The sequence below is a fragment of the Phyllostomus hastatus genome, unplaced genomic scaffold, assembly GCF_019186645.2.
Source record: "Phyllostomus hastatus isolate PE091 unplaced genomic scaffold, TTU_PhHast_1.1 phas_scaffold_216, whole genome shotgun sequence".
NCBI lineage: Eukaryota > Metazoa > Chordata > Mammalia > Chiroptera > Phyllostomidae > Phyllostomus > Phyllostomus hastatus.
In genome coordinates, this window is record NW_025334018.1 from 14,763,770 (window position 1) to 14,786,846 (window position 23,077).

The window sequence follows — 23,077 nt, forward strand, 5'->3', positions numbered from 1 at the left end:
TACAAACAGAGGGAGAGGAAGTGTGTAAAGCATTTGGCATGGCACCTGACAAAAAATAGGCACCAAATACCGTTACTGATACCTTGATTGGGCCAGCACAAGCCCCAGAGCCTCAGTTCCCTCACCTCTAACCCGGGACAGGAGCCCCCGCTGTCCCCCGGGTTCCTGTGGGGGAAGCAGCCTGACTCCCAGCAGGTCCGGGTCGGTGCCGGCTGAACCCTCTGGAACCCTCCGACCCAGGCAGAGATCCAGCACCCCGAGGGGGAGCCACCCCGAGCACAGCGTCCTCACCTGGCCCAGGGGGCGAGTCCTGGGCCCCTCCGCCCTGGCCGTGGCTGAGCGAGCCTAGGACAAGCAGAGCCTTGGGCTGCTCCCCCCTGGCTGCCGAAAGCCAGCCTGCCGCCCCAGGTGCTGGACGGACGGCACCGGGTACACAGGTGGTGTCGGGGAGGAAGGTCGGGGGTCCAGACAGGGACAACCAGATGCCCCAGGGGAGGGGGGAAAGGCTTGGCCTCGGCTCCGATGCTCAGACTCCTCGTTGCCATGGCTCCTTTCCAACTCTTCATGTATTTTTTAAAAATACGTAATTTCTTAAAGGGAACTGAAATTGGATTGTGCATTAATTCGAAGGACTGTAGTTTGACAGGGCTGGCACCAGAATTTCTGCTGCTGATCCTCACTAGGGGTCAGAGGGTGATCTGGGGCCCCCTGCCGCCCTGTGTGACCTCTTTCCCATTCCTCCCCCACCCAAGGGCCCTCAGCACAGCTCCCCTCATCCTTCCCCCGCTGCTCTTCTCACCTTCATGGCAACGGGGGGCCTGTGTACACTCCTACCTGCTCCTTCACCTGGGAACCTGAGCCAGCTGCTCCTGTCTCCGTGGTTCTGAGTATCAGACCCCGCCCTGTGGGGGGTGAGGAGCAGAGGATGCTGGGAGAACTCCTTTCTGGATGCCCCCAGGAGCTGAGCGAGAGAAACCCAAGGGACAAGGGACGGGACTGCAGGCAGGTGTACCGCAGGGGCAGGGCTTAGGCTGGGATCCTGCTACCTTGCGCCCAGCAGCCAGGGTGCTGGGGCGTCAGCTCAGACACTGGCCAGAGGCAGGACTGAGGCTGTGCCCGGTTCTCCTGCTTGCAAAGTAGGGATCCTCGGGAAGCGATTAAACACACCAGCCTGGGTCGCGCCCTCTGTGAAATGGGGATGAGGAGAGATCCTGCCTCCCCGAGCCCTGTGCGGACTAAAAAGTAAAAAACCCGAGTGAAGAGAGCACTGTTCCTGGCACACAGCAAGCACTCAATAAATGTGCACTGCCGTTATTGTGGCTGACCGTCTCCTTGGTGCAGGGATCCTGCCCCGCCCACTGGAGGGAAGGCCCGTTGCAGCCGGGTCGCTCCTCAACGCTGCCACTCCGCGCAGAGCCCTCCGCGGGTTCCAGCTGGTCAGGGGTGGGTGCCCAGGGCCCCCGCCGTCATTTCTGCACTTCCCAGAACGCCCAGTGCAGGGCGTGGCAGCGAGACCCCTCAGCCTAGGGACGAAACCATCCGAGGAGCCACCCCAGGGTGTGAAAACCGGCTCCTCGAGCACACCCAGCAGTGGGGAGGTCCTCTTCCCTTAGTATCACCACTGTCGGTGACAGGCACCTAGGCAAGCCCTGTCCGCACGGCACCGCGACTGCCCCCGAGCATTTCCCCGTCCCCCACCACGGGAGCACTGGCCCGCCTGGCCCTCTCACTGTGACCCCCCTCCCGTGACGCCGAAACTCAGAGGGACCGGCCGCGGGGCACTGCAGGGGGTCCCGGGGTCCGGGGCGCGGCTGTCGGTTCGGAATCCCTGCGCTGCGTCTCCACCTCTCGGCTCCCCGGAATCACTCCGCGCTGGGCCCCGCAGGCAGGTTAGGGGGTGGGAGCGGGGAGGAGAAGAGACGCCGAATCTCAATTCTCTAGAAAAACTTCTCAAAGGAAAATGCCAGTGTCACGCACCTATTCCTGGCGAGTAACATCTCTCCAGGGGAGGTTTAAAGTAGAACTCCAGCCATACCTTAATGGAGCCGAGCAGTTTCGGAAAACCGTCACCCCCGAGTCCCCTGCAGCCGAGGCTGACTGCCGGGGGCCGAGGGTGACGGCAGAGGCCCAGATTGTCGGTCCCCTGAGCAGATGGCCCTGGGAGTACGTTTGGCCCAGGAAGCAGGATGGCCCTCAGCCAGGGCCCGACGGAGTCCAGTGCCCGGCCTCCCACCCTTTCATTCCCCGCCCCCGCTCGAGCCCCGGACCCGGTAAGGTAAGGATGGACACCCAGCGTTCATTCGTTCAGCGTACTCCTGAACACCTACTGTGCACCAGGCGCTGTCAGGGTTGCCTGGGTCTGGGCAGCAAAGAGTAAAACTGCATCAGCTCCCGTATCAGCAGAGAGCTCTGTGGTTCTGTCGAAACTCCTGGGCCTCTCTCATCCCGCCCGATCCGGGGACAACGTGCATGAAACACCCAATCTGGGACACGGTGGCCCGGCTCCTCCGTGAGCAGGAATCTTTTCTTCCTGCGTGCACGTGATCCAGGGGCCACTGACGCTACTGAGCAAATGAGGGCGAGAGGACGCAGAGAGGACCCGGACTCGCTGAAGCTCACACGGCAGGTGGCCTCGGACCCGGGGCCTCCCCGCCATCACGCTGGCCAGAACCCCTCGCCCCTTGCTCAACAGTTTCACGCAGAAAGAATCAGCTTAAATTGAATATCGATTGCGGTGCGGGGACAGCACTGCAGCCCAGCCGGCTGTGTGAGTCAGCCTGCCCGAGGCCCGGGCAGCGGGAGGGCGCGACAGGTGGAGGCTGGAGGGGCTGTGTGTGCCGAGACCAATTATTCTAGCCCCCAGTTATGGGCTTGCCCCTTTCCCGTCTGCCGCAACCTTCAGAACAGAAGCCCCAGTTTGTGGGACCCCAGGGAAAGTCTGGCTCTTGCACGTAAAATCCCAGACCCACTCTGGAAAAGCGATGGCCAAGGTTGACGCTTATTTTAAGCTGCCCTGTGGAATGTTCCGTGGCCTTGTCTGCTATGAAAGCCTTGGGCTGACAGCCGCGGGCCCGCTCCCGGGTCCTGGGAGGTCACGCCACCCTCCCACCTTCGCAGAGACGTCTGTGAGAAGCACCGGGCTCGCTGCTGGCTCCGGCCTGGAGACAGGCAGTTCCCACCTTCCCAGGCTCAGCTAATTGGCTATAGATCGTCACTGCGAACAGAAGGGACTGTGCTCAGACACCTGCCATCCCCCCGGCCGTGACGGACGCGTGGAGAGAAGTTCAGGGCACGTCAGCCTGTGCGCAGCGGGGACTGCGGGGGCAGCCTCGGGGCAAAGCCGGCGGATGGAGCTCCTTCCCTGGCCCCCCATGGAGTCTCAGGGCAACCAGCAGCCACTCCTGCCAAGGTGTGCGGCCCCAGCCCGAAGGCCCGCGTGCTCTAGTGAGGTAAAGGCCCGGCTGTGGGACCGAGACCTGGAAGAGACGGAACGGTCACTGGTCTAGGCACCAAACCAAATCCCGAATCAGGAGCAGGAAAGGGGAGCTAAGGGGGCGGCAAGAGACCCGAGACTCACCCAGCGTGTCCAGGAAGGAGCCACAAGTCAAGTCAGGGGGCCTCTGCCCCGCTGACCGCTCCGCTGGCCGCTCTGCTGTCCCTGCTCCCTGTTCCAGGGCAGAAAGGGCAGGCGAGAGCCGGCTCAGCTCGCCCAGCCTCCGTCTCAGCAATATCCTGTCCTCACCAGGCGAGGCCCGGCCAGGAAGCAGCTCTTGCTTGAAATTTCCGGTGCTGCCGTCGGAGCCGTGAATACCCATCGTGGCCGACCTGATACCCATCAGGGGGTGAAGAGGGCCCTGGGGCAGGCGGGGAACAGCGGGTGCCGTCAGGGATGCGGGCGGCCCCCGAGGGCAGGGCGGCGGCCCTGCACTGATCACTCCGAGGCCCTGGCACGCAGCCAGGCCGCCAGTCCATGGGGCTTTAACTGAGACGTGGGCCCTTGTCCTCGGAGGACCCTCGATCTGACGAGCAGGTCAGGGTGTGAGGGCGAGTGCACGCACACATACGCGTGCGAGAAATAACAGTTTTTTCTAGAAAAATAACTTCCTGCTATGGAAACAGAGCAGGTGAGGCCAGGACATTGGATTCTGTCGTCCCTCGGGCTCTTACGGATCAATACATGATGTTTCTCCTTGTCGCCTACACCACGCGCCTGCCCGGCCCCCCAGCACCCACCCCCAGGCCCCTGCCGGCTCGTCACCAGCGGCGCCCCCTACCCCACCCCGAGACTCCACAGCAGCCCGGCTCCCAGCGCATCTCTCCTCTCCGTCTCTCGAGGAGCCAATCGTGCCAGACCGGCCACCATCCTGGCTCTGCCCCTGTCCTGTCTGGTTGTGTCCCATGGGCCAGGGGCCAGGGTGACCCAGGTGGGGGGTAGGGTCTGGGGTTGTACAGCCTCCCTGTCCCTCTTGCTCCAGTGCTGCACGATGGTGTCGGGGGGCATCTCTGCCAAGGCCCCCATGTGGCTGCCGAAGTCCCTGAACAGCAGGGGCCGCAGGACAGAGGACTGATTGCCTTGCGGAGCTGACAGCGTCCTCTTTGAGGTGGTGGTTTCGTTGTCTCACTGATGGCCATGCAGAGCCACCCCCACTCCCTGAATTTCAGCGAAATGTCCAGAGTGAGCCCAGGCCAGAGGCTGTGCTGGAAGAGGAAGGGTCAACAGGGACTGAAGTGTTTGCAGCTGCTCTCCGGCAGCAGTGGCCTTGACCCAGCAGTGGCCTTGACCCAGCGTTGAGTGGGGAGCAGGGCCAGGGAGCAGACCGTGTTCTGCAGTTCTCCTGGCTCCCTTTCCCTGCAGCAGTATCTGCAGTGAGGACCCCGGGCCGTTAGGCGTCACCGCGGCCGAGAGGAGGGAGGGGTCTGCGGACCTGGAGACGTGTTCGGGGTGTGACTTGAGCTCTTCCGCTGGTTGGTCCCTGGAAATGAAGGAGTCCCCGTCGACGTGAATGAAACGGGGACGAAGAGGCCGACAACACTCAGGGGAACGGAGAGATGGGATGTCAGGCCGAGTGACTCAGAAAGGGTTTCCCGAAACCAGAGATGCCTGTTCGGCACCTGAGAGAGGGACAGGAGCGGGACCCGTGCTTGCCGAGTCTGACTTCCGCCTGCTCGGCGCCGAGCGAGGCCTGTGCGCTGCGCCCCGGTCTCTGCGCTGCGGTCGGGGCGGTTCCTCCGCAGGGCAGTGCGCCGCTGCCTCATGCACCGACAGCCGCCTGCAGTCCAAGCTCCAGCCCACCCACTGGGCGCTTGGGTTTGGCTGTCCTGCAGCCTTAGGTTTAGAATTTCTCTTTGCAGTTTTTTAGGAAGGGAGGGAGAAAGAGAGAGAGAAACATCAATGTGCAGTTGCTGGGGGTCATAGCCTGCAACCCAGGCATGTGCCCTGACTGGGAATCAAACCTGTGACACTTTGGTTCACAGCCCACGCTCAATCCACTGAGCTATGCCAGCCAGGTCTTTGCATTTTTTAAAAACTGCTCCATTGCATTTTAATTTTCATTCGCCAACAGAATTTTGAAGCGTGCCTTTTATCCCTTCGAGTGATAAACAGAGCTGTCTGTGGGCGATCCTTCCAATGCTTCGCGTGTTTCTGGATGTCTGCTATGCGGGTTTTCACTCTGATTATCCCTCAATTAATCAGAACGTCTTCCTTCCTTGTGTCTCGGTTACCTTGGGCTCTGTGCTGGTCAGTGTATTGGAACGCCGTGGGGAGGAGTCACCTGTGGAGAAGGTTCTTCCTCCCGAGCCCCAGGGCTGCTGCCAGTCCGAGGCCACCGTAACCCAAGTTCCTTGCCCCAGGTTCAAGGCTGCGCGTCCGTCCGTGAGAGGGAAGGTCTGTCTCTGGTTCGTGGTCACTCTGAGGGTGAAGCCCCGCAGGGTCCTGACTTGGAGCGAGGCGGAGAGCGTTTATTCAGGCTTCCCACCTCCGGGCAGGGGGCAGGAGGGGCTGCAAAAAACGCAGCTCGTCTGTGACACTGTTACTCCTGGACCTGCCGATGTCTCCCAAGCACAGGCGCTGTCCAGTGCTTCCCTCTCCGAGCTCTCCCGGCCTCCTCGAAGCCGGCCGACGAGCCCTCATTACGTTGTTACCGCCTTGATGAGCGGGAGAAAACGCTGGCTGTGTGTCCTCAGGCTTTGTGTTTGCCCCCCAGAGGGTGTCGTGCAAGCTGCTTAGCTTTCTGTTGCCCGGAGAGGACGGAGAGGACGCGCCTTCCCCCACGTTCCCTGACAGGGAGCGGATAGAAATAGTCCCATTTTTACAGAGGAGAAAACCAGGGTTAGACATTGCGCCCAAGTCAAGTGGTGCCCAAGCGGAGGACTCAGGAGGCGAATCAGGATTACTCTGAGCCCGCAGCCCCTGGCTCCCTCTGCAGCATGCTCGGGAGCGGGAGCGGCTGAGGGGAGCAGGGAAGGGGCGTGAAGCGGCCCGACAGGCGTGTGCCAAGTTCGGGGGAGTGTGAGAGGGCTGGGCGGCGAGTGCTGCCAGCAGATGCAGCCCAGAGCGAGCGGAACCCACACTGGGATGGCAGGCCGGCCGAGCAGGCGCTCTCCCTGGGGGCGAGGGGGGAGGACTGTTGAAACAGACGTGCTCCCCTCGAGAGACACTGTTCTCGGGGACACAGACGTGGCCCCCTGGAGCTGGAGTGTGCAGGAGGCAGGCGAGCCTCCCAGCAGCGGGACCAGGCTGCAGCCCGTGTGCTTCAGGGAGCAGAGCGCCTGTGGGGACGTGACGTTGTCGCTTCGTGGGAGGACCTGGGAGGACCTGGGAGGACCTGGGAGGATGTGGGAGGAAGGCTGGACCCAGGCTATAGAGAGTGAATGGCTAACGCTCATTCCTCACTCCCTTCTTCCTGTCCCCCCGTCCACTTCCTGCCACCAGGCAGTCACCAGCAGCCTCTCCGGAACACCTTGGCCCCATCTTCTGAACTTATAAAAACATGAACACACTCTATAACCCTTTCCCCCGCACATAAACCAGTTGCTGCCTGTTTCACTGCAGGTGTGGGGTGTTCCCTTCGGTTCTCCCCACAAGCCAAGCGAGCAGCAGACTCAAACCCCCACACCCCTGCCCTCCCCTCCCCAGAGGAACCCTGCTCTCCAGCAGTTCACTTCCTCCCCTAGGCTCCAGGCCTCAGCTGAGCCACGCCCCTTAAGGGGGTGGCCGTGCGCCCCTCTAGGACTCTACTCTGCACTCGGTCCTGTTCCTGAGATTGGTTTTAATGCCATCCACAGAGGAGTCTCATTAACACGCACAGGGTGTGTGTCGGTCTGACTGTGACGGGGCTCAGTGGGGACCCCGCCAGCTGGCAGACAGAGAGGGCGGGCTGGCAAGCCAGTCGGGGGATGGAGGCATGAGGGGACCCACCCAGCCTGGCACTGGGGCATGCCCAGGCCGTGCCCAGGCCGTGTGGCAGGCCCTGGGAGACGTCCACCCTGCAGGGTCCCCTCTCCAGTGCACGGAGGCTGGGACACACGCATTCCCCTCGTGCACACTTGCCACCTCTTCTTTTCCCTGTAGGGGTGGCTGTCTCAACCAGATTAATACTCGACTGAGTCATTTTTAAAGGGGCCCTGTGCCAAAGAGAAAGGACGTGAATAAGCCATGCCTGCTCTTCCGGCCGCCCTTTCCTCATGCTGCTGGGTTCTGCTCTGTAGCCGAGAAACCTCTGCCCTTCCGGTGGGCACCCACCCACCCTGCAATGGCCCACATCAGCCACGTGCGAGGCCCTGGTGGGCCCAGGGGGAAGTGCCGTGCAGGCCCTGGAACCTTCTCAGAGCCTGGTCTACCTGTTCTGTCTGTCCTTCCCTCACTGAGAGGTAGTTAGTGGTCAAGGGCACAGGCTCTGGGGGCAGACCTCCTGGGCGCCAATCCCAGCGCTGCCGTCTGCAGCTTGTGTGCTTTGGGGATTGAGACCTCCCCTCTCTGGGCTCTAGTTCCCTCCAGCGTAACCCACGTGGGGGATCCTGGGAGCCGGGCCCTGCCAGCCCTGGGGCACCTCCCCCACCCCGAGCTACACCTGCCTGCCTCTGCTCAGATCTAATGAAGTTAAATATGGGATGACGAGGCGAGCACGCTGCCAGGTGAGCGAAGACTCTGATTACGAAGGAAACAGGGGAGCATCCTTGGCAAGAGCCAGAGAAGGGCTGGGGTGGGGTGAGGATGGAGCAGGGCCGAAATGCCAGGTCCGGGGGCGAGGGCCGGGCAGCGGCCGCCAGCGGCGTTCACGAGTGCTTTCCCATATGCCCAGCCCTAGCTGAAGCTCTACAGGAGGCTACGAAGTAGCAAAGGGCGCAGCCCTGCCCTGGAGAAGCAAGACTCCAGCCCTGGCCAGGTGGCTTAGTTGGAGCATCGCCCCATACATCAGAGAGGTTACGAGTTCAAGCCCCAGTCGGGGTGCTTATGGGGGGCATGTTTCCCTCTCGCTCTCCCTTCCTCTTTCTCTAAAAAGTCGATAAACATGCCTGCAGGTGAGGATTAAATAGATAAATGAAGCAAGCCTCCAGCTTGGGCCCCACTCGGATGAAACGCTGAATAAGCCCTGAGGGAGTTGCAGGGCTGCCTGTCATGCGCGAAAACAAGCAGCAGCTTCTGGCGGCTCTGAAGTGGGGGGTTTGGAGTAGGTGGCTCTTCCTTTAACATCTTGGGGTTTTTTTAAACTTTTTTCATTTTCATTTTTATTTTTTTCAAGCTTTTGTTTATTTATTTTTAGAGAGAGGGGAAAGGAAGGGAAGGAGAAAGAGAGGGAGAGGGAGAGAAACATCAATGTGTGGTTGTCTCTCATGCGCCCCCTACTGGGGGCCTGGCCTGCAACCCAGGCATGTGCCCTGACTGGGAATCAAACCAGTGACCCTTTGGTTTGCAAGCTGGCACTCAATCCCCGAAGCCTCAATAGCCAGAGCTATTTTTTTAAGTATATTTTATTGATTATGCTATTACAGTTGTCCTGATTTTTCCCCCTTTGCCCTCCCTGTACCCAGCACCCCCCATTCCCTCAGGCAATCCCCCACCCACCATTGTTCATGTCTATGAGTCATGCATGTAAGTTCTTTGGCTCCTCCATTTTCATACTGTACTTTACATCCCCAGGGCTATCCTGTAACTACCTATTTGTACCTCTTAATCCCCTCACCTCTTCACCCACTCTCCCGCACCCACCTCCCATCTGGCAACCATCAAAATATTCTCCATATCGATGATTCTGTCTCTGTTCTTCTTGTTTGCTTAGTTTATTTTTTAGATTCAAATGTTGATAGATTTGTGCTTATTGCCATTTTATTGTGCATAGTTTTGATCTTCTTTTTCTCAAAAAAGCCCCTTTAACATTTCATATAATAATGGTTTGGGGATGATGAACTCCTTTAGGTTTCCTTGTCTGTGAAGCTCTTTATCTGCCTTTCCACTCTAACTGACAGCTTTGCTGGGTAGAGCAATCTTGGCTGTAGGTCCCTGCTTTTCATGACTTTGAATATTTCTTGACAATCCCTTCTAGCCTGCGAAGTTTCTTTTGAAAAATCAGCTGGCAGTCTTATGGGAGCTCTCCTGTAGGTAACTAACATCTTTTCTTTTGCTGCTTTTAAGATTATGTCTTTATCTTTAACCTCTGGTATTTTAATTATGATGTGTCTTGGAGTGGGCCTCTATGCATCCATCTTGTTTGGGACTCTCTGTGCTTCCTGGACTTGCAAATTAGGGAAGTTTTCTTCTATTATTTTTTCAAATAGAATTCTAGTTCCTTGCCCTTTCCCTTCTCCTTCTGGCACCCCTCTGATGTGAATGTTGGACCTCTTGGAGTTGCCCCCGAGGCTGCTTATTCTGCCCTCATTTTGGAGGGATTCTTTTTTCTTCTTGTTGTTCTGATTGGTTGTTTTTCAATTCCTTATGTTCCAAATCATTGACTTGATTCTTGGCTTCATCCACTCTACTGCTTTCTCTATATAAATTGTTCTTTAGTTTTATTAATGTACCCTTAATTTCTGACTGGATTTTTTATGCTGCTGAGGTCCTCACCAAGTTCCTTGAGCATGCTTATAACCAGTGCTTTGAACTCTGCATCTGATAGATTGCATATCTCCATTTTGTTTAGCTCTTTTTCTAGAGTTTTGATCTGTTCTTTCATTTGGGCCATGTTTCTTTGTTTCTTCATTTTGGCTGCCTCCCTACATTTGTTTCTATGTGTTAGGTAGAGCCGCTTTGACCCTGTGTCTTGATTGTGTGGCCTAATGTAGTAGATGTCCTGTAGGGTCTAGTGTCACAGCCTCCCCAACCACCCAAGCTGGGAACTCAAGGTGCACCCTTTGTGTGGGCTGAGTACACCCTCCTCTTGTAGCTGAAACTTGGTTGCTGTTAGCAGATCAATGGGAGGGATTCACCTGGGCCAGTCAGCTGCAAGGATTGGCTGTGACCACTGACCTCCACCCCCCACCTTCCGTAGAGGATCAGCTGTGCAGGGGCAGGGTGGTGGTCTCCATCATGGTCTGTAGCTGTCCACTGGGTGTTCTGGCCCTGGGGTTTCCTGGGTGGTGCAGGCCAAGGTCAGCCCCAACCTGTGTGTTGCCCAGAGCCACCCTGCCTGGGCTATAAAGCCTTCTGAGAAGGCTGCTACTTGTACTGGGCTTGGAGAGTCCCAGGTGAAGCCAAGCCGTGAATCTAGGCTGGCTGCTGCTGGGGCCGGGTCTGGGGCTCACTGAGGCCCCCTGTTGCTTGTGAAGCCAAGACCAGCCATTCATATGGAAAAGCAGCTTGTGTGGACCCACAAATTATGTGGGGCGGAGTCTCTGGGGATCTCCGGGGTGGGTCAGTGTTAGCCAGGTCAATGGAGTCTCAGCTATGGCTCCAGCTTGCCAGCTCTGCAAGGGGAGGGTTTAGAAAAAGAGCAATGGCTTCTGCTCACCCCAATGCCAGACACTTCAGTCTCTCCCCGCACACCGCTGGTGCCTTTCAAGCTGCCACCCCAGGGCTGGAGCTCAGAGGCAGTGAGGCTGGGTAGGGGAGTCCGTGTGTGGGTTCCTTAAGAGGAACTGCTTGGGACTCCGGAAGTTTCTTCCCCCAACTGAATCCCTGCTGGTTTTTGCAGCCAGAAGCTGTGGAGACTTATCTTCCTGGCACTGGAACCCTGGGCTGGGGGGCCTGATGTGGGGCTGGGATCTCTTGCTCCCAAGATGTCCCCCCCAAGTTTTTATCCACCGCACACGGATGTGGGACCACCTCACGCCGCATCTGCGCCCCGCCTACCAGTCAGGATGGATGTGGTTTCTCTAGCTCCGTAGTTGTCAGACTTCCTTTCAGCTCAATTTCTGACGGTTCTGAGTGATGGTTGTTCTATAGTTTAGTTGTAATTTTGATGTGGTTGTGCGGAGAGGTGAGCCGTGTCTGCCTACACTGCCATCTTGACCAAAAGAAGACTAAAAGCTTTTGATTATGGAAAATGCCAAGCATGTATGAAAGGGGAGGGTGGTGGATGAAACCACCTGCCTGGTTTTATCTTGTTTCTCCTCACTCTGCCTTTTTTACTGGAGCATGTGAAAGCCAGTCCAGAGGTGTGTCATTTCCCCAATAAATACTTGTGTGTGCATGGAGTGGCGATTTTTAAGGTTTCTTCCAGCTCTGACCTGGTCTGAGCGTGTGTATGTGACAGTACGTGTTTCTCTGAAGGGGTGACGAGGCGGCACCGTGTCCACCTGGGGTTTGGTGGACGTGGGGATGCTGTTACGCACACACGCTCCCCGGCAGCTCTAAGGACCACCTCTAGTCTCCCCGGAACTACCTTAACTCACCCTAGCGAATCTCAGCCCGGGCGAGGCTGGCTCCAGCAGCCTGGAGGGTCCAAGGCTGGGCATGAGGGTCCAGGAGAGGCTAAGAGAGAACCAGATAACAGTTCATTTCTTCCTGAAACGTGGAGCCAACCCCGGTACCTGGCAGGTGCTGTGCTTGGCACTGAAGGCGTGGGCGTGACCCGGGCAGGCCACGCCCCTGCTGTCACCAGCTCTCGCGGGCAGACGGGGCTGGGGGGTGATGCCGAGAGCAAACCCACTGGTACAGGCTGCGGGAGAGCGCTGTCCCCTCAGGGGTCACGCCCCCGAGGCACCACTCCCAGAAGTGGAGAGTGAGAGAGAGAGACCAGCAAAGGCCCAGAGACCAAAGGTGGAGGCCAAACCGGCCGGGCCCCCATCCCCCCAGCCAGCCTTGCGGGGGGTCGGGCAGCATGGAGTCCAGCCCACAGCTCCCGGCCACCTTCCAAAGCAAAAAAATGAACAAAACAAAATGAAACAAAAACCACTTCTGGGGCGTGAGCAAGGCTCGGAGAGCACCCGAGCGGAGTCAGCCCAGACCCAGAAGCACTGAGCTCGGGCCGGCGCGGACGGCAGGTGGAAGGACTCCTCTGGGTTTCCCGCGGCTCAGCAACGACGTTCAGCGGGCCCCACACCTGGAGCGGGGTTTGAAATAACGTCAGAGGTGGCAGTTGAGTGCCTTGGGGACCAGGAATGTAGTCCCGCTGCAGGTGCCCTGCCTTGAAATGACTGAATTTGTTTGCCCCCCAAAAGTGCCATCATTTGTCCTGAACGGCAGAAGTGCTGAGATTAGTTAGACCCCCATCTTGGAGACGATGGCGTTAGCGCTACGAGGCCCTACTGTGCGCCTGGCACCGTGCCAGGCCTGCTCTCGTGGAGCATCCTGTCGAGGGGGCAGCCAGACCCCCACCCGGCAGCGGCAGGTGCCGTGCCCTGGGCTGCGTGAGGCACGGTGGCCGTCCCCTGTCCAGAGGCGTGACTCCTGGTCTCACGGCCCAGGAGCGCCAGAGAGCCAAGTCACTGGCCCAGGGCTGCGCAGCTAGAGCCAGAGGCAGGCATACAACCCGGAGTCCAGGGAGGAGAGGACGGGGGGGGGGGGGGTGACACGACAGCCTCCAGCGCAGGCCGGGTGGCGCGAGGAGCCGGGAGCCTCGGGAGCTCGGACATAGGCTGCATGCTGGGGGAGGGACACGGGCAGACGGCCCCGGGGCTCCCGAGGCAGAGCCGGGACTTCGGGGGCACGTCACAGGCAGGCAGACAGGCGCCATGAGGAGCCCGCCGGCGACCGGGTTGTTTCAGGCAGAAGGGGAACTCGGAGCTCAGTTAGAAGTGCTTATTATACACAGTCACAGAATTATAGCGGGTGCGACATGTAACCACAGCTAATTATGTGTGTGTGTAACTGCAGTCCACGCACATACAGTGAAATGTTTCACATTCATGACCCTCGTTGTAATGAAGCCACTCCCGCAGTTTATAAAGAGCTTTCGGACGTGATGTTCACGCCAGCCCTGCCAGGCAGGTCGCTGTGGTACCATTTTCCAGAAGGGCACACTGAGGCCGGGAGCTGGTGATGCCCCAGGGCTCTCCGCTGGGGAGGCAGAGCGAGGGCTTCAGCGCGGGTCTGCCTGACTCAGAGGCCTGTCAGGGGGTCCGGGAGGAGCAGAGGCTGCAAGGCCACTAAGGAGAGGCCTGCTGTGCCCCGTGGGGGCTGCGCTCGTCACCCAGCAAGCCCCTTTAAGACCTCACTAGGGTCCAAGGCTAGGAAACAAGGAAACTCGAGTGCAGTTCAGACAAAGCCTCATGGAAGAGGGAGGCCGTCTCCTGGTCCCTGGGTGGGGGAGGGGAAGGAGAGCACCAGAGGAGGGGGTCCTGGATGGTACTGGGCAGACGGGAGCAGGGCCCGGCCAGACCCGGAAAGGGCACTTGCTGCAGACTGGACCTGCCTGTGGGCAGTGGCGGGCAGACTGCTGCGGTGAGTGGGGACCCCTGGTGGCAGTGCACAGGGCCCAGTGGCCCACTTAGCGCCGTGGTCTGTCCTGGCCCGGGCCTCTCACCACTTCTCTGTCCACCACCATCCCCAAGGCCACCCCAGCTGGGGCCCAGGAGAACCGGGGTGCCGGCGGGGTCGGGGTCGGGCGTTTACACACGGTCTGCACCACCCAGGAACACTGTGCCTGGGAATCTGTCTGGTTACACCCACCCACCCCAGCATCTGCGCCTTAACTCCCTGTCCCCTTCACGACTGTGACCTTTGGGAGTGCCGTGGTCTGACCCTGGTCACGCCTCCACCTCTGCTCCGCAGACTTCGGGGCCCTGCCCACTTTCTGCAGGACCCAGCCCTCCCTTTTGCAGCTCGAGCCCCCGCTGGCAGGAAGCAAAGGCTGGGGGTCCCAGCCCGCACTCCCTTTATTGCTGAGGCCGCCCGCCGCTTGCTGAGAAACGCTCGCTGGCCCGGGGAAGCGGGGGCCATGAAGCAGCCCCAGGGGAGGGCCGTCGTGAGGAACAGATGGAGGAGGAGGAGCAGACAGTGCGGGCCTGGGGGACCAGGTCTCTGAGGGAGCTGCTCCTCACAGCTCTTCCTTATCAGCCTCCACGCATCCCTGGGGACAAGTCCCCTGGGGGCTGAGATCTGGGAGAAGGGACTAGGGAAGGCCCTGTTTCTTTTAGTTGTTTTCAAAGATTTTATTTATTTATTTTGAGAGAGAGAGGAAGGGAGGGAGAGAGAGAAGGAGAGAAACATCAATGTGTAAGATAAACATTGATTACTTGCCTCTTGTGTGCCCCCAACTGGGGACCTGGCCTGGAACCGAGGCATGTGCCCTGACTGGGACTTGAACCAGCGACCTTTCAGTTTGCAGGACAACACCCAAGTCACTGAGCCGCACCTGTCAGTTCAGAGAAAGCCCAGTTTCTAGAAGAGCGTGCCTGTCAAGACTGGGGCACGTGTTCTTGGCTGAGCTCGAAGCAGCTGGACCCCAGGGGGCCACGCCAGGGCCTGCAGGACAGATGGGACCCCACCAGGCAGGCGGCCCTGCCCCTGCAGCAGCGGCAGAATCAGACCGGGGGGGCGGGGGGGGCGGCGGGCCTTGGCGTCCGCTTATCTCTCGGCACCTGGAGGAGGAAGTGAAGGCAGCAATTAATTGTACAAGGCGGGTGGTTTGTGCAGCTTAAGTTCAGATAAAAAGTTTAATTATCCCTAAGCCCTAATACAAATTAATTAGTCTTCCATATTAGGAGGGCAAGCTTGCCGGCTCTAGCCACGGCCCAGACATCACTGCGGATCACCGAGGGGGAGAGAGGTGAGCGGCGAAGGCCCGTGGCCCCGAGCCCCACCCGGTCAGGGACAGGCAGCTGCCTCCACGTGGCCCAAGCTCAACTCTGGGGGTGAGCCCACTGTCTGGGGTGAGCGCCGGAGCACCCCTATACCTGGGATGTCACCTCCCGGAGGGGCTTTCTTGTCCCTTACTTTCCTCCAGGCACCGAGCCAGGAAAAGCAAGAACGGAACCCCGACTTGCACAAGAGGAGGAAGACAAAAACCGAAACAAGGACACAGCTTCAAAATAATGTCTTTGAGGCCAGGGCCTTTCTTGTTTTTCCTTTCCTCCTCCCTCTCTTTCCGCAAAGTTTAACAGGAAAAAATAGGCCAGAGAGGCCATGAGGCGTGTCCAGCAGGGACCCGGGGGACCCGCCGCCCGTCCCGGCCCTGACCCTCACAGTCAGCTGCTGGGTCGCGAGCATTCGCTGGGTGATGGATGGGCTGTGTCTTCGCGACCACACGGCAGAGCAGGGTCTAGTCCCTCCCTCACAGCCGACCCACGTGCACCGAATTGCCTTGAGCAGGAGGATGACGCGCTTGGGTTTGCATCTCAAGAAGATGCTTCTCTGTAAATTAAAAGGGAACAACAATGGGAAGAGACGTCTGGCTAAGAGGCTTTTGCCGAAGCCAGGTCTAGAAACAGTGCAGGGTTAAGCCCGGGATTTATTTAATGCTTATAATCTGAAGTTCTTGCTGTGTGCCGGAAGCGAGCACTGCACACACAGCCACTCATCGAATCCCTCCTCCCGGTCACCCTGTGCCGGGGGTGCCGTTATTTTATCCAGCGGGAAGCTGAGGACAAAGAAGGCGCGTAGTGTGCCCAGAGCCGCCGGGCGAATAGGGTGGTGGGGCCAGGATTCGCTCCAGGTGCTGTGATGCCCATAGTCCACACTTTTTTTTAGCCAAGAATATGTTTATTGATTTTAGAGAGAGAGGAAGGGGGAGAAAGAGAGAAATAATGATTTGAGAGAGAGAAACATCGATCAGTTACCTCCTGTGCGGGCTGTGACCGGGCAGTGAACCCGCAACCTAGGTATGTGCCCTGGCTGGGATCGAACCTGCGGGCAACCTTTTGGTGCATGGGACTGTGTTCCAACGAAGCGAGCCACCCGGCCAGGGCTCAGAGTCCACATGTCAACTGCCACACCGTGCTTCTGCCACTGAGGCAGGGAGACGAGAGAAGGGGCGAGCCCCAGCTGGCTCCCGAGAGCCCTCTCGGACCCCATCCCCCCACCCCCCTCCCCCCTCCGACCCTGCGGAGCAGGATGGGAAGGACTCAGCAGGGCCACAGAGACAGACCTGCCCGGGCTTTAACCCAGCCCGTTCTGCCTCTGCCCTACCTGAGGGATCTGGAGTAAGGCCCCGTCCTCCCCAAACTCCGGCTCCTCATCCCTATGGGGTCCACCCTACCAGGTCGGGACGTTGTAAGACCCCGAGATGCACGCACAGTTCCTAGCACAGGCTCTGCCCATCGTCCACTCCCCCGTCCTTCCATTATTACTCTCCCCTCCTTCGGCCCAAATATTCCCCTTCCTCTGAGTGTTCCCAGACAGTTCACCACCCCAGCCTCCCTCCTCCGGCCACAGACCAGTTCCTCAAAGCCCCATAGAATGCACAGTGGCCAGAGTCCCCACCCCCCACAGCAGCCCAGAAGGGGTCTGCCTCAAGGAGCAGAGGGTGAGCACCCACTTTCTTTTCCCGGAAACTGTGCTCTCACCCGCCCAGGCGAAGGTGGCCTTGGGCTCCAGCAGCTGCCTCACCCTGGTGGCTGAGTTGAAGTTCAATCCCCCAGCTTCACGTGGACGCCGTCTAAGCTGGTCTCTGCCATGACTCTGCAGGTCTTGATTATTTCTGTCAAAATGCTGCTGTTGTCATTTATCTTCATTAAAATTAATCGGGCTGGCGTCACCCACGGTTACAACCTGTTAAAATCCTTTTGACTCCTAATGACCTCAATAAGCAGGAGCTCTGGCGTTTAGAAATGTGAAGAGCTGGCTTAAAAATAGTCCGCAGTGGCCTGGTCATCACCGTCATGGTCGTCCTTATCCTCGTGGGGTCCGAAGGGAGGGACCGGGACAGGCACCGGAACTCCGGCAGACCTGCCTCCCAGCTCTCTCCCCGACATGTCAGTGGCCCCTCCCTTCCGACGGCCCGGCTTTCCCGCAGCAGACAGCGTGGCTGCCAGCGGCCCCCCACGCTTTCCTCGTCACAGCTTCAACTTCGTTGAAAGAGGCGGATCTGGTCTCCAGGGTGAGGATCCAGGGAGGGAAAAGGTGCCCGACACCATTGGCCCACAAGGGAAACACAAACCAAAACCACCGTGAGACACCTCTTCACACCCAGTGGGACGGCTGCGGCCAGAAGGCAAACAGTAACAAGTGTTGGTGAAGAGAGAGAGACATCAGCCCTGGCTGGTGTGGCTCAGTGGATTGAGCACAGGCCTGTGAACCCAAGAGCCTGTAGGTGCGATTCCCAGTCAGGGCACATGCCTGGGCTGTGGGCCAGGTCCCCAGTGGGGGGCCCTCAAGAGGCAACCACACATTGATGTTTCTCTCCCTCTCTTTCTCTCTCCCTTCCCCTCTGCCTAAAATAAATAAATAAAATCTTTTTTAAAATATGGCGGCATCAGAACCCTAATTTATTGCTACTGTGATTGTAAAATTTCACAGGCACCTTCGAAAACAGTCGGCCAGTTCCTCACACTCTCAAACACAGAGTCATCACACGACTCCTAGAGAAACAGAAACGGCCCGTGCAAAAACTTTTCACCAATTTTCACAGCAGAATTTATTTCCAGCAGCCAAAAAGTACTAACCACCCAAATGTCCATCAGCTGCCGGTAAAACAAAAGGTGGCGCCCCCACGTGATGGGGCGCTCTTCATGCATAGAAGGGGTGGAGTCTGACAAGTTCGACCATGTGGGCGGGCCCTGCACCCAGTGCGCTGAGCAGGTAGTCGGCTCCGCCCACTCCAGCGTCCCTGGGGCAGGAGCCACTGCAGCAGGGCAGTCCTAGACACGAGAGTGGATTGGTGGGTGCCTAGGGCCGGGGTGTGGAAAGGTCACTGACGGCTAATGGGTGTGAGCTTTCTTTCTGGGGTGAGGAGAATGTTCTAAAGTTAGACTGCTAATAGTAACACCACTCTGTAAATACAGTAAACCATGGAAGTGTATGATTTCAATGGGCAAATGTTATGGTGTGTAAATGATGTCTCAATAAAGCTGTTAAAAAATGAGGTCCCTGGCCAGGTGGGTCAGTTGGTTACAGCATCATCCCAATTCGCAAAGGTTGTGGGTTCAGTCCCTGGTCAGGGCACATGTAAGAACCAACCGATGAGTGCATAAGTAAGTGGAACAAAAAGTCGATGTTTCTTTCTGTTTCTCTCTCTCTCCCCGCCTCTCCTTTCTCTCTCTAAAATCAATAAGTAAAATATTTTTTAAAAATGAATCCAGGAAAAGAACTCTCTGACCCAGTTTGAACTTGCTGTGACCGATTGGGGCAGGGGCAAGGGGGAGGTTTTGTAAGAATCTGGCGGCGCCTCTGGACAGAGCTGGCATCGTAATGGTGGGGGAGGGGCCCACCACACTGGGGGGCTGTGGAGAATTTGCATTTTCCCAGACAAGGCATCTAGTGTTGCTCCTGAATTATCTCAGAGTCATCACAACCCCCTAAGTTACCACATTTTTGGGACCATAAGATGCACCTAGGTTTTAAAGGAGGAAAATAGGAAAAAAATTTCGAAGCAAAAAATGTGGTACAATATTTAATAACATAAAAAACATAATATTTCACCAATGTAAATGTAAACAGAACTCAACAGCAGCATTAACAACCATTATCCCTCCCAAATTTGGGGGGGGGGACATGTGTTTTATAGTCCAAAAAATACGGTAAGTCTGTAATGCCTATTTTATATTGGCAGAGGCTCAGGTTAAATAACTTTGCTGAGGCGTGGAGGGATCCAACAAGAAGGAGAAAGGACTCATGGACACGGACAGCAGTGTGGGGACTGCGGGGTGGGGGTGGAAGTCGTGTAAGGGGGATGATGGTGATGGAAAAAATGCGATAAAAATAAGTTAAAAAATAGCAATAGCTTTGCCAAAGTCACTCAATTATTTAGTGAGTCACATGGGGCCAGGACCCAGCCCCGAACTGGACACCAGTCTCTTCTCTCAATCGTCAAGCCCTGCTGCCGCCCTCTGGCTGGACACGAGCTATTGAAAACTTCCGGAACACACCGCAGGAGCCCAGACTGCAGGTCCGTCTCACGTTCATGTATGTACTCTTTCACTGAAGGAGACCCTGCTAACAGGAAGACCTTGAACTTCCTTTGCTGGCAGAGGACCCACCGTCGGCACTCTTTGAGGAGCCCCAGGACACGGCGAGGGCTGTCCGGCCCCTGCCAGCCACACGGCCGTCCCCGCCACCCCCCTTCGGCCTGCCAAGGGCATGAAGAACCAGGCCAAGAGCACAGCTTGCGAAAGTCACGACGCAGGAGGCCTGTGGCAGTCCCCCGATCCGCCAGCCAGTTAACCCTCCCGGAACCAGGCATCAGGTTCACTTGGCAAGACACAAGCTTAGTTTGTAACCACCAATGCAGCTTAGTTTCCAAGCACGCACCAGCTGTCCACTGAGCAATTTGCTCTCGGGTCCTGCCAGCAGTTGGACGGCAGGATCAATGGACGCCAGGCCTGTCGGTCTGTGGTTTCTCGGGCGCCTCTCCTCTTCTCTCGACACACCAACACAACAGTTTCCCTCTCTAGTCCCTTGATGCCTCTCTGTGGCACCACGATTTTGCAGCAATCACGGACAGAGGCACCACAACCGGCCCCCTGTCTCGGGGGTGGGATCTGGGTCATCCTGTGATCTGGACCCAGGGGGGACAGCTGGGCGCTGGCCTGCTCTCCCGTTCCCTCTCTCCAGCCCCGGATCCTGTTTACCCACACTCGTCCCGGCCTTTCCAACGCATGCTCCCCGTGGAGAAGGCAAAGCGTGCAGAGATGCGTTGTTCTACCTCTCTCCGTCGTCTGCTGCCAGCACACCATCTGCCCCAGCAGTGGGGCTAGCTTTCCTCCTCGTCCTTCCTGCCAGCCGGTCCGTCGCCCTCGGCATTCGGCACCAGCCTCGACCCCCCTGGCGTGGAACCTTCCTGACGCTTTCTCGCAACCTCCCCCCTGCCCCCGCCCGCATTGGTCACAGCAAGTTCAAAGCTGCCTGCTTTGTCTCCTCCCACAGTCTCGTGCCCAGTGGCCGCCTTTCCGTCGCAGTGTCTGGGACTCCAGCTGGCGCGATTCACCTCTGCGGGGCAGCCTCCTTCTCCTCCTCATTGCGAGTTTCAGAACTTGGGGCCATCGGCTGTGTTCTTGGGGCCTCCCAGCAACAGAGACCGTGGTGCCCAGAATGCCCGGGTTAAAGTGATGGTCTCTGTTGTTCACACAGCTGGGTGTGTCACGATAGCACTAGGACTTGGGGTACTCACGCTGTTTGCATTTTGTAGACCAGGAAACTGAGGTCGGAGGAGCATCCCCCAGAGTCACACGGTTACATGATGCTGGAGCTGCATGTGCCTTCAACCCTGGCCGTCTAACTCCAGACACCGAGTTCTCAGCCACGTCCCTGGGGGCCAGTGCTGAGCACGGTGGCAGAGAAGCAAACCCAGCATCGGAGCTCCCCGAAGGAGCTATTGCGGACCTCTGTCCCAGTGGCATGACTGAGACACCTGGAGCCAGGACAGGGTGCCTGGATGCGGAAGGAGAAAGGGGACAGCTCTCCGGGACAGGAGCCTTCACAGTGTCCGAGGCTCAAATGAGATCATCTGCTTACCCAGCCCCCTTCCACATCCTCCCTGGAGGGAGCCCAGGACTCGGGGGTCCCCTCAGAACAAGCGACCTCAAGCCTCACTGTTTCAGCAGTGGCGGTCCCTGGTCACCCTAAGCTGTCTCTGCTCCAGGCGCCCAGAGGGCCCGGAGCCGGGGAGATGGAGTCTCTGGCTTCGGCCAACAGAGTTGGCACCTGCTCTTTGCTTCAAACAGCCTTTAAATTATCTCGATAAAGAAGAGGCTAAACACTTGACCGCGGGAGAGTGTCTTATTGATTGGAGGAGACAGGCTCTGGCCTGCCTGCCCTCAGCGGAGGGGGACCCAGGCCAAGCCGGCCCCGGGGCCGATGCCAGGGTGTGAAGTACTTTAGAGACTGTCTCGGAGCTCTGAGCTGAGCCAGCACGGCAGCTCTGGGGACTGCACTCCGGCGCCTGTGGTCCTCTCACTCCGTGTGGTTTGTGGGAGGGACGGGAGCAGCAGGAGCGGGTTTCAGTCTCAGCTGCACCCGCACGAGGGCGGTCCACAGCCGCCCCTGAGCCTCGGTCACCGTGCATCGGCGACAGGGTGGTGGAGCTCTGGGGCGGTCGGTGTGTAGAAGTGCTTTGTAAGTTACAAATATCCACATCGGTAGAAGGCGGATTTATTATAGGTTATGTTGTTATCACAAATGAGACCGTGTTCTTTTCTGCCTAAAACTCACCCGTGGCTCTTCGCTGTACTGGCGGTGAGACCCGCACTCCTCACTGTGGCCCACTGGACGCCTCATGGTCTGGCCCCTGCCTACCTGCCGCCCCCACCACCTTCTGCCATCAGCCCTGCTGGTTCTTTAGCCTTTTCTAGAGCAGGACAACTCCTTCTGCCTCAGGGCCTCTACACTGTCTGTTCCCTCTGCCCACACACTCTTCCCCAAGGGTGTTGCGCGGCTAGACCCTTTATGTTTGGTCTCAGCTGAAATGCTCTCAGAGAGGCCTTTCCCGACCACACTCCCCCGCCTGGCATGGCGCCCACGCCTGCTCCCCTCATGGCAGTAACCGCAAGTCGTCCCCTTGCAGCACGTGGGCCCCGGGAACGGCAGGATCTTGTCTGTTCTGCTCCTTCCCAGTTCCTATCCCAGTGCCTGAGCACAGTGGGCACTCCGAACGGTTGTTGAGTGCGTGAATGGATGGACGGATGAGCAAGTGGATGAGTGAATGACTGGCAGGGGAGTCTGGCTTGTCTCCCGAATGGCCCCCCTCCCTTACCCCTGCCTCTGCCTCTGCCTCAGGTACGGAGACATGGTGCCCAAGACCATCGCCGGGAAGATCTTTGGGTCCATCTGCTCCCTGAGCGGCGTCCTGGTCATCGCCCTGCCGGTCCCCGTGATCGTCTCCAACTTCAGCCGGATTTACCACCAGAATCAGAGAGCGGACAAACGCAGGGCACAGAAGGTGAGCCTGCGCCCCGGGGCAGGGTGGATGCTGGACCGGAGAGGGCCCTGGTCCTTTGCCTGGGCCCCTGTCACAGGCGGGCGGCCCGGCCTGGAGCCCCTGGGAGGGCCGCGACACAGACGGCCTCTGGCTGGGAGAGGCAGCTTCGCGTCCCTTCCTACCTGCCCGCACCGCCTCCCAGCCCCCAGCCCCCGCCGCTGCAAAGGGCAGCAAACCCCCAGTCATCCAACAGCGGTCGCCTCCCCTTTGGAGAGTCTGGGCGATCTCCTCCGGCCCCGGCTCCCCTTCCAAGGCCGCAGCCGCCGCCACTCAGCAGTGCCCCTGACGCCTCCCTCTCCCAGCCAGGAGCTTCCTGAGGGACATCATCGCTTTTCAATACCCAACAATAGCCTATACAAAGCATGGTGACAAAAATAAATTTGCTGAAAAGAAAAATGAATCCTCTGAAAGGAGAACATTCGGAGGGCATTGAGCTCAAAGCAAATGGCACAGCAGGCGTTAGGACCTCAGGGTATCTCGGGTCAAGGCACAGCGCTGCCCCTGAGGGTCAGGAACATAACCATGGGGCCTGCAGAAGTTTGGGGGTGTCCAGTGTGCCCTGCTGGTGAGGGCAGGGAAGGGTGAGCCCCCTCCCTCACCCACAGAGTGGGCAGAAATGGCAGAAGGCT

The 23,077-nt window shown here is 58.3% G+C and overlaps 1 protein-coding gene across 2 annotated transcripts in view; it reads left to right on the plus strand.

Annotated features, from left to right (window-relative positions):
• KCND3 (potassium voltage-gated channel subfamily D member 3) overlaps positions 1-23,077 on the plus strand; it is a 179,265-nt gene that overhangs the window by 146,713 nt on the left and 9,475 nt on the right. For both annotated transcript variants that reach the window (XM_045817343.1, XM_045817344.1), the window contains exon 3: positions 22,247-22,409. In XM_045817343.1, coding sequence (XP_045673299.1) covers positions 22,247-22,409 — 163 coding nt within the window. The remainder of the gene's footprint in view (positions 1-22,246; positions 22,410-23,077) is intronic.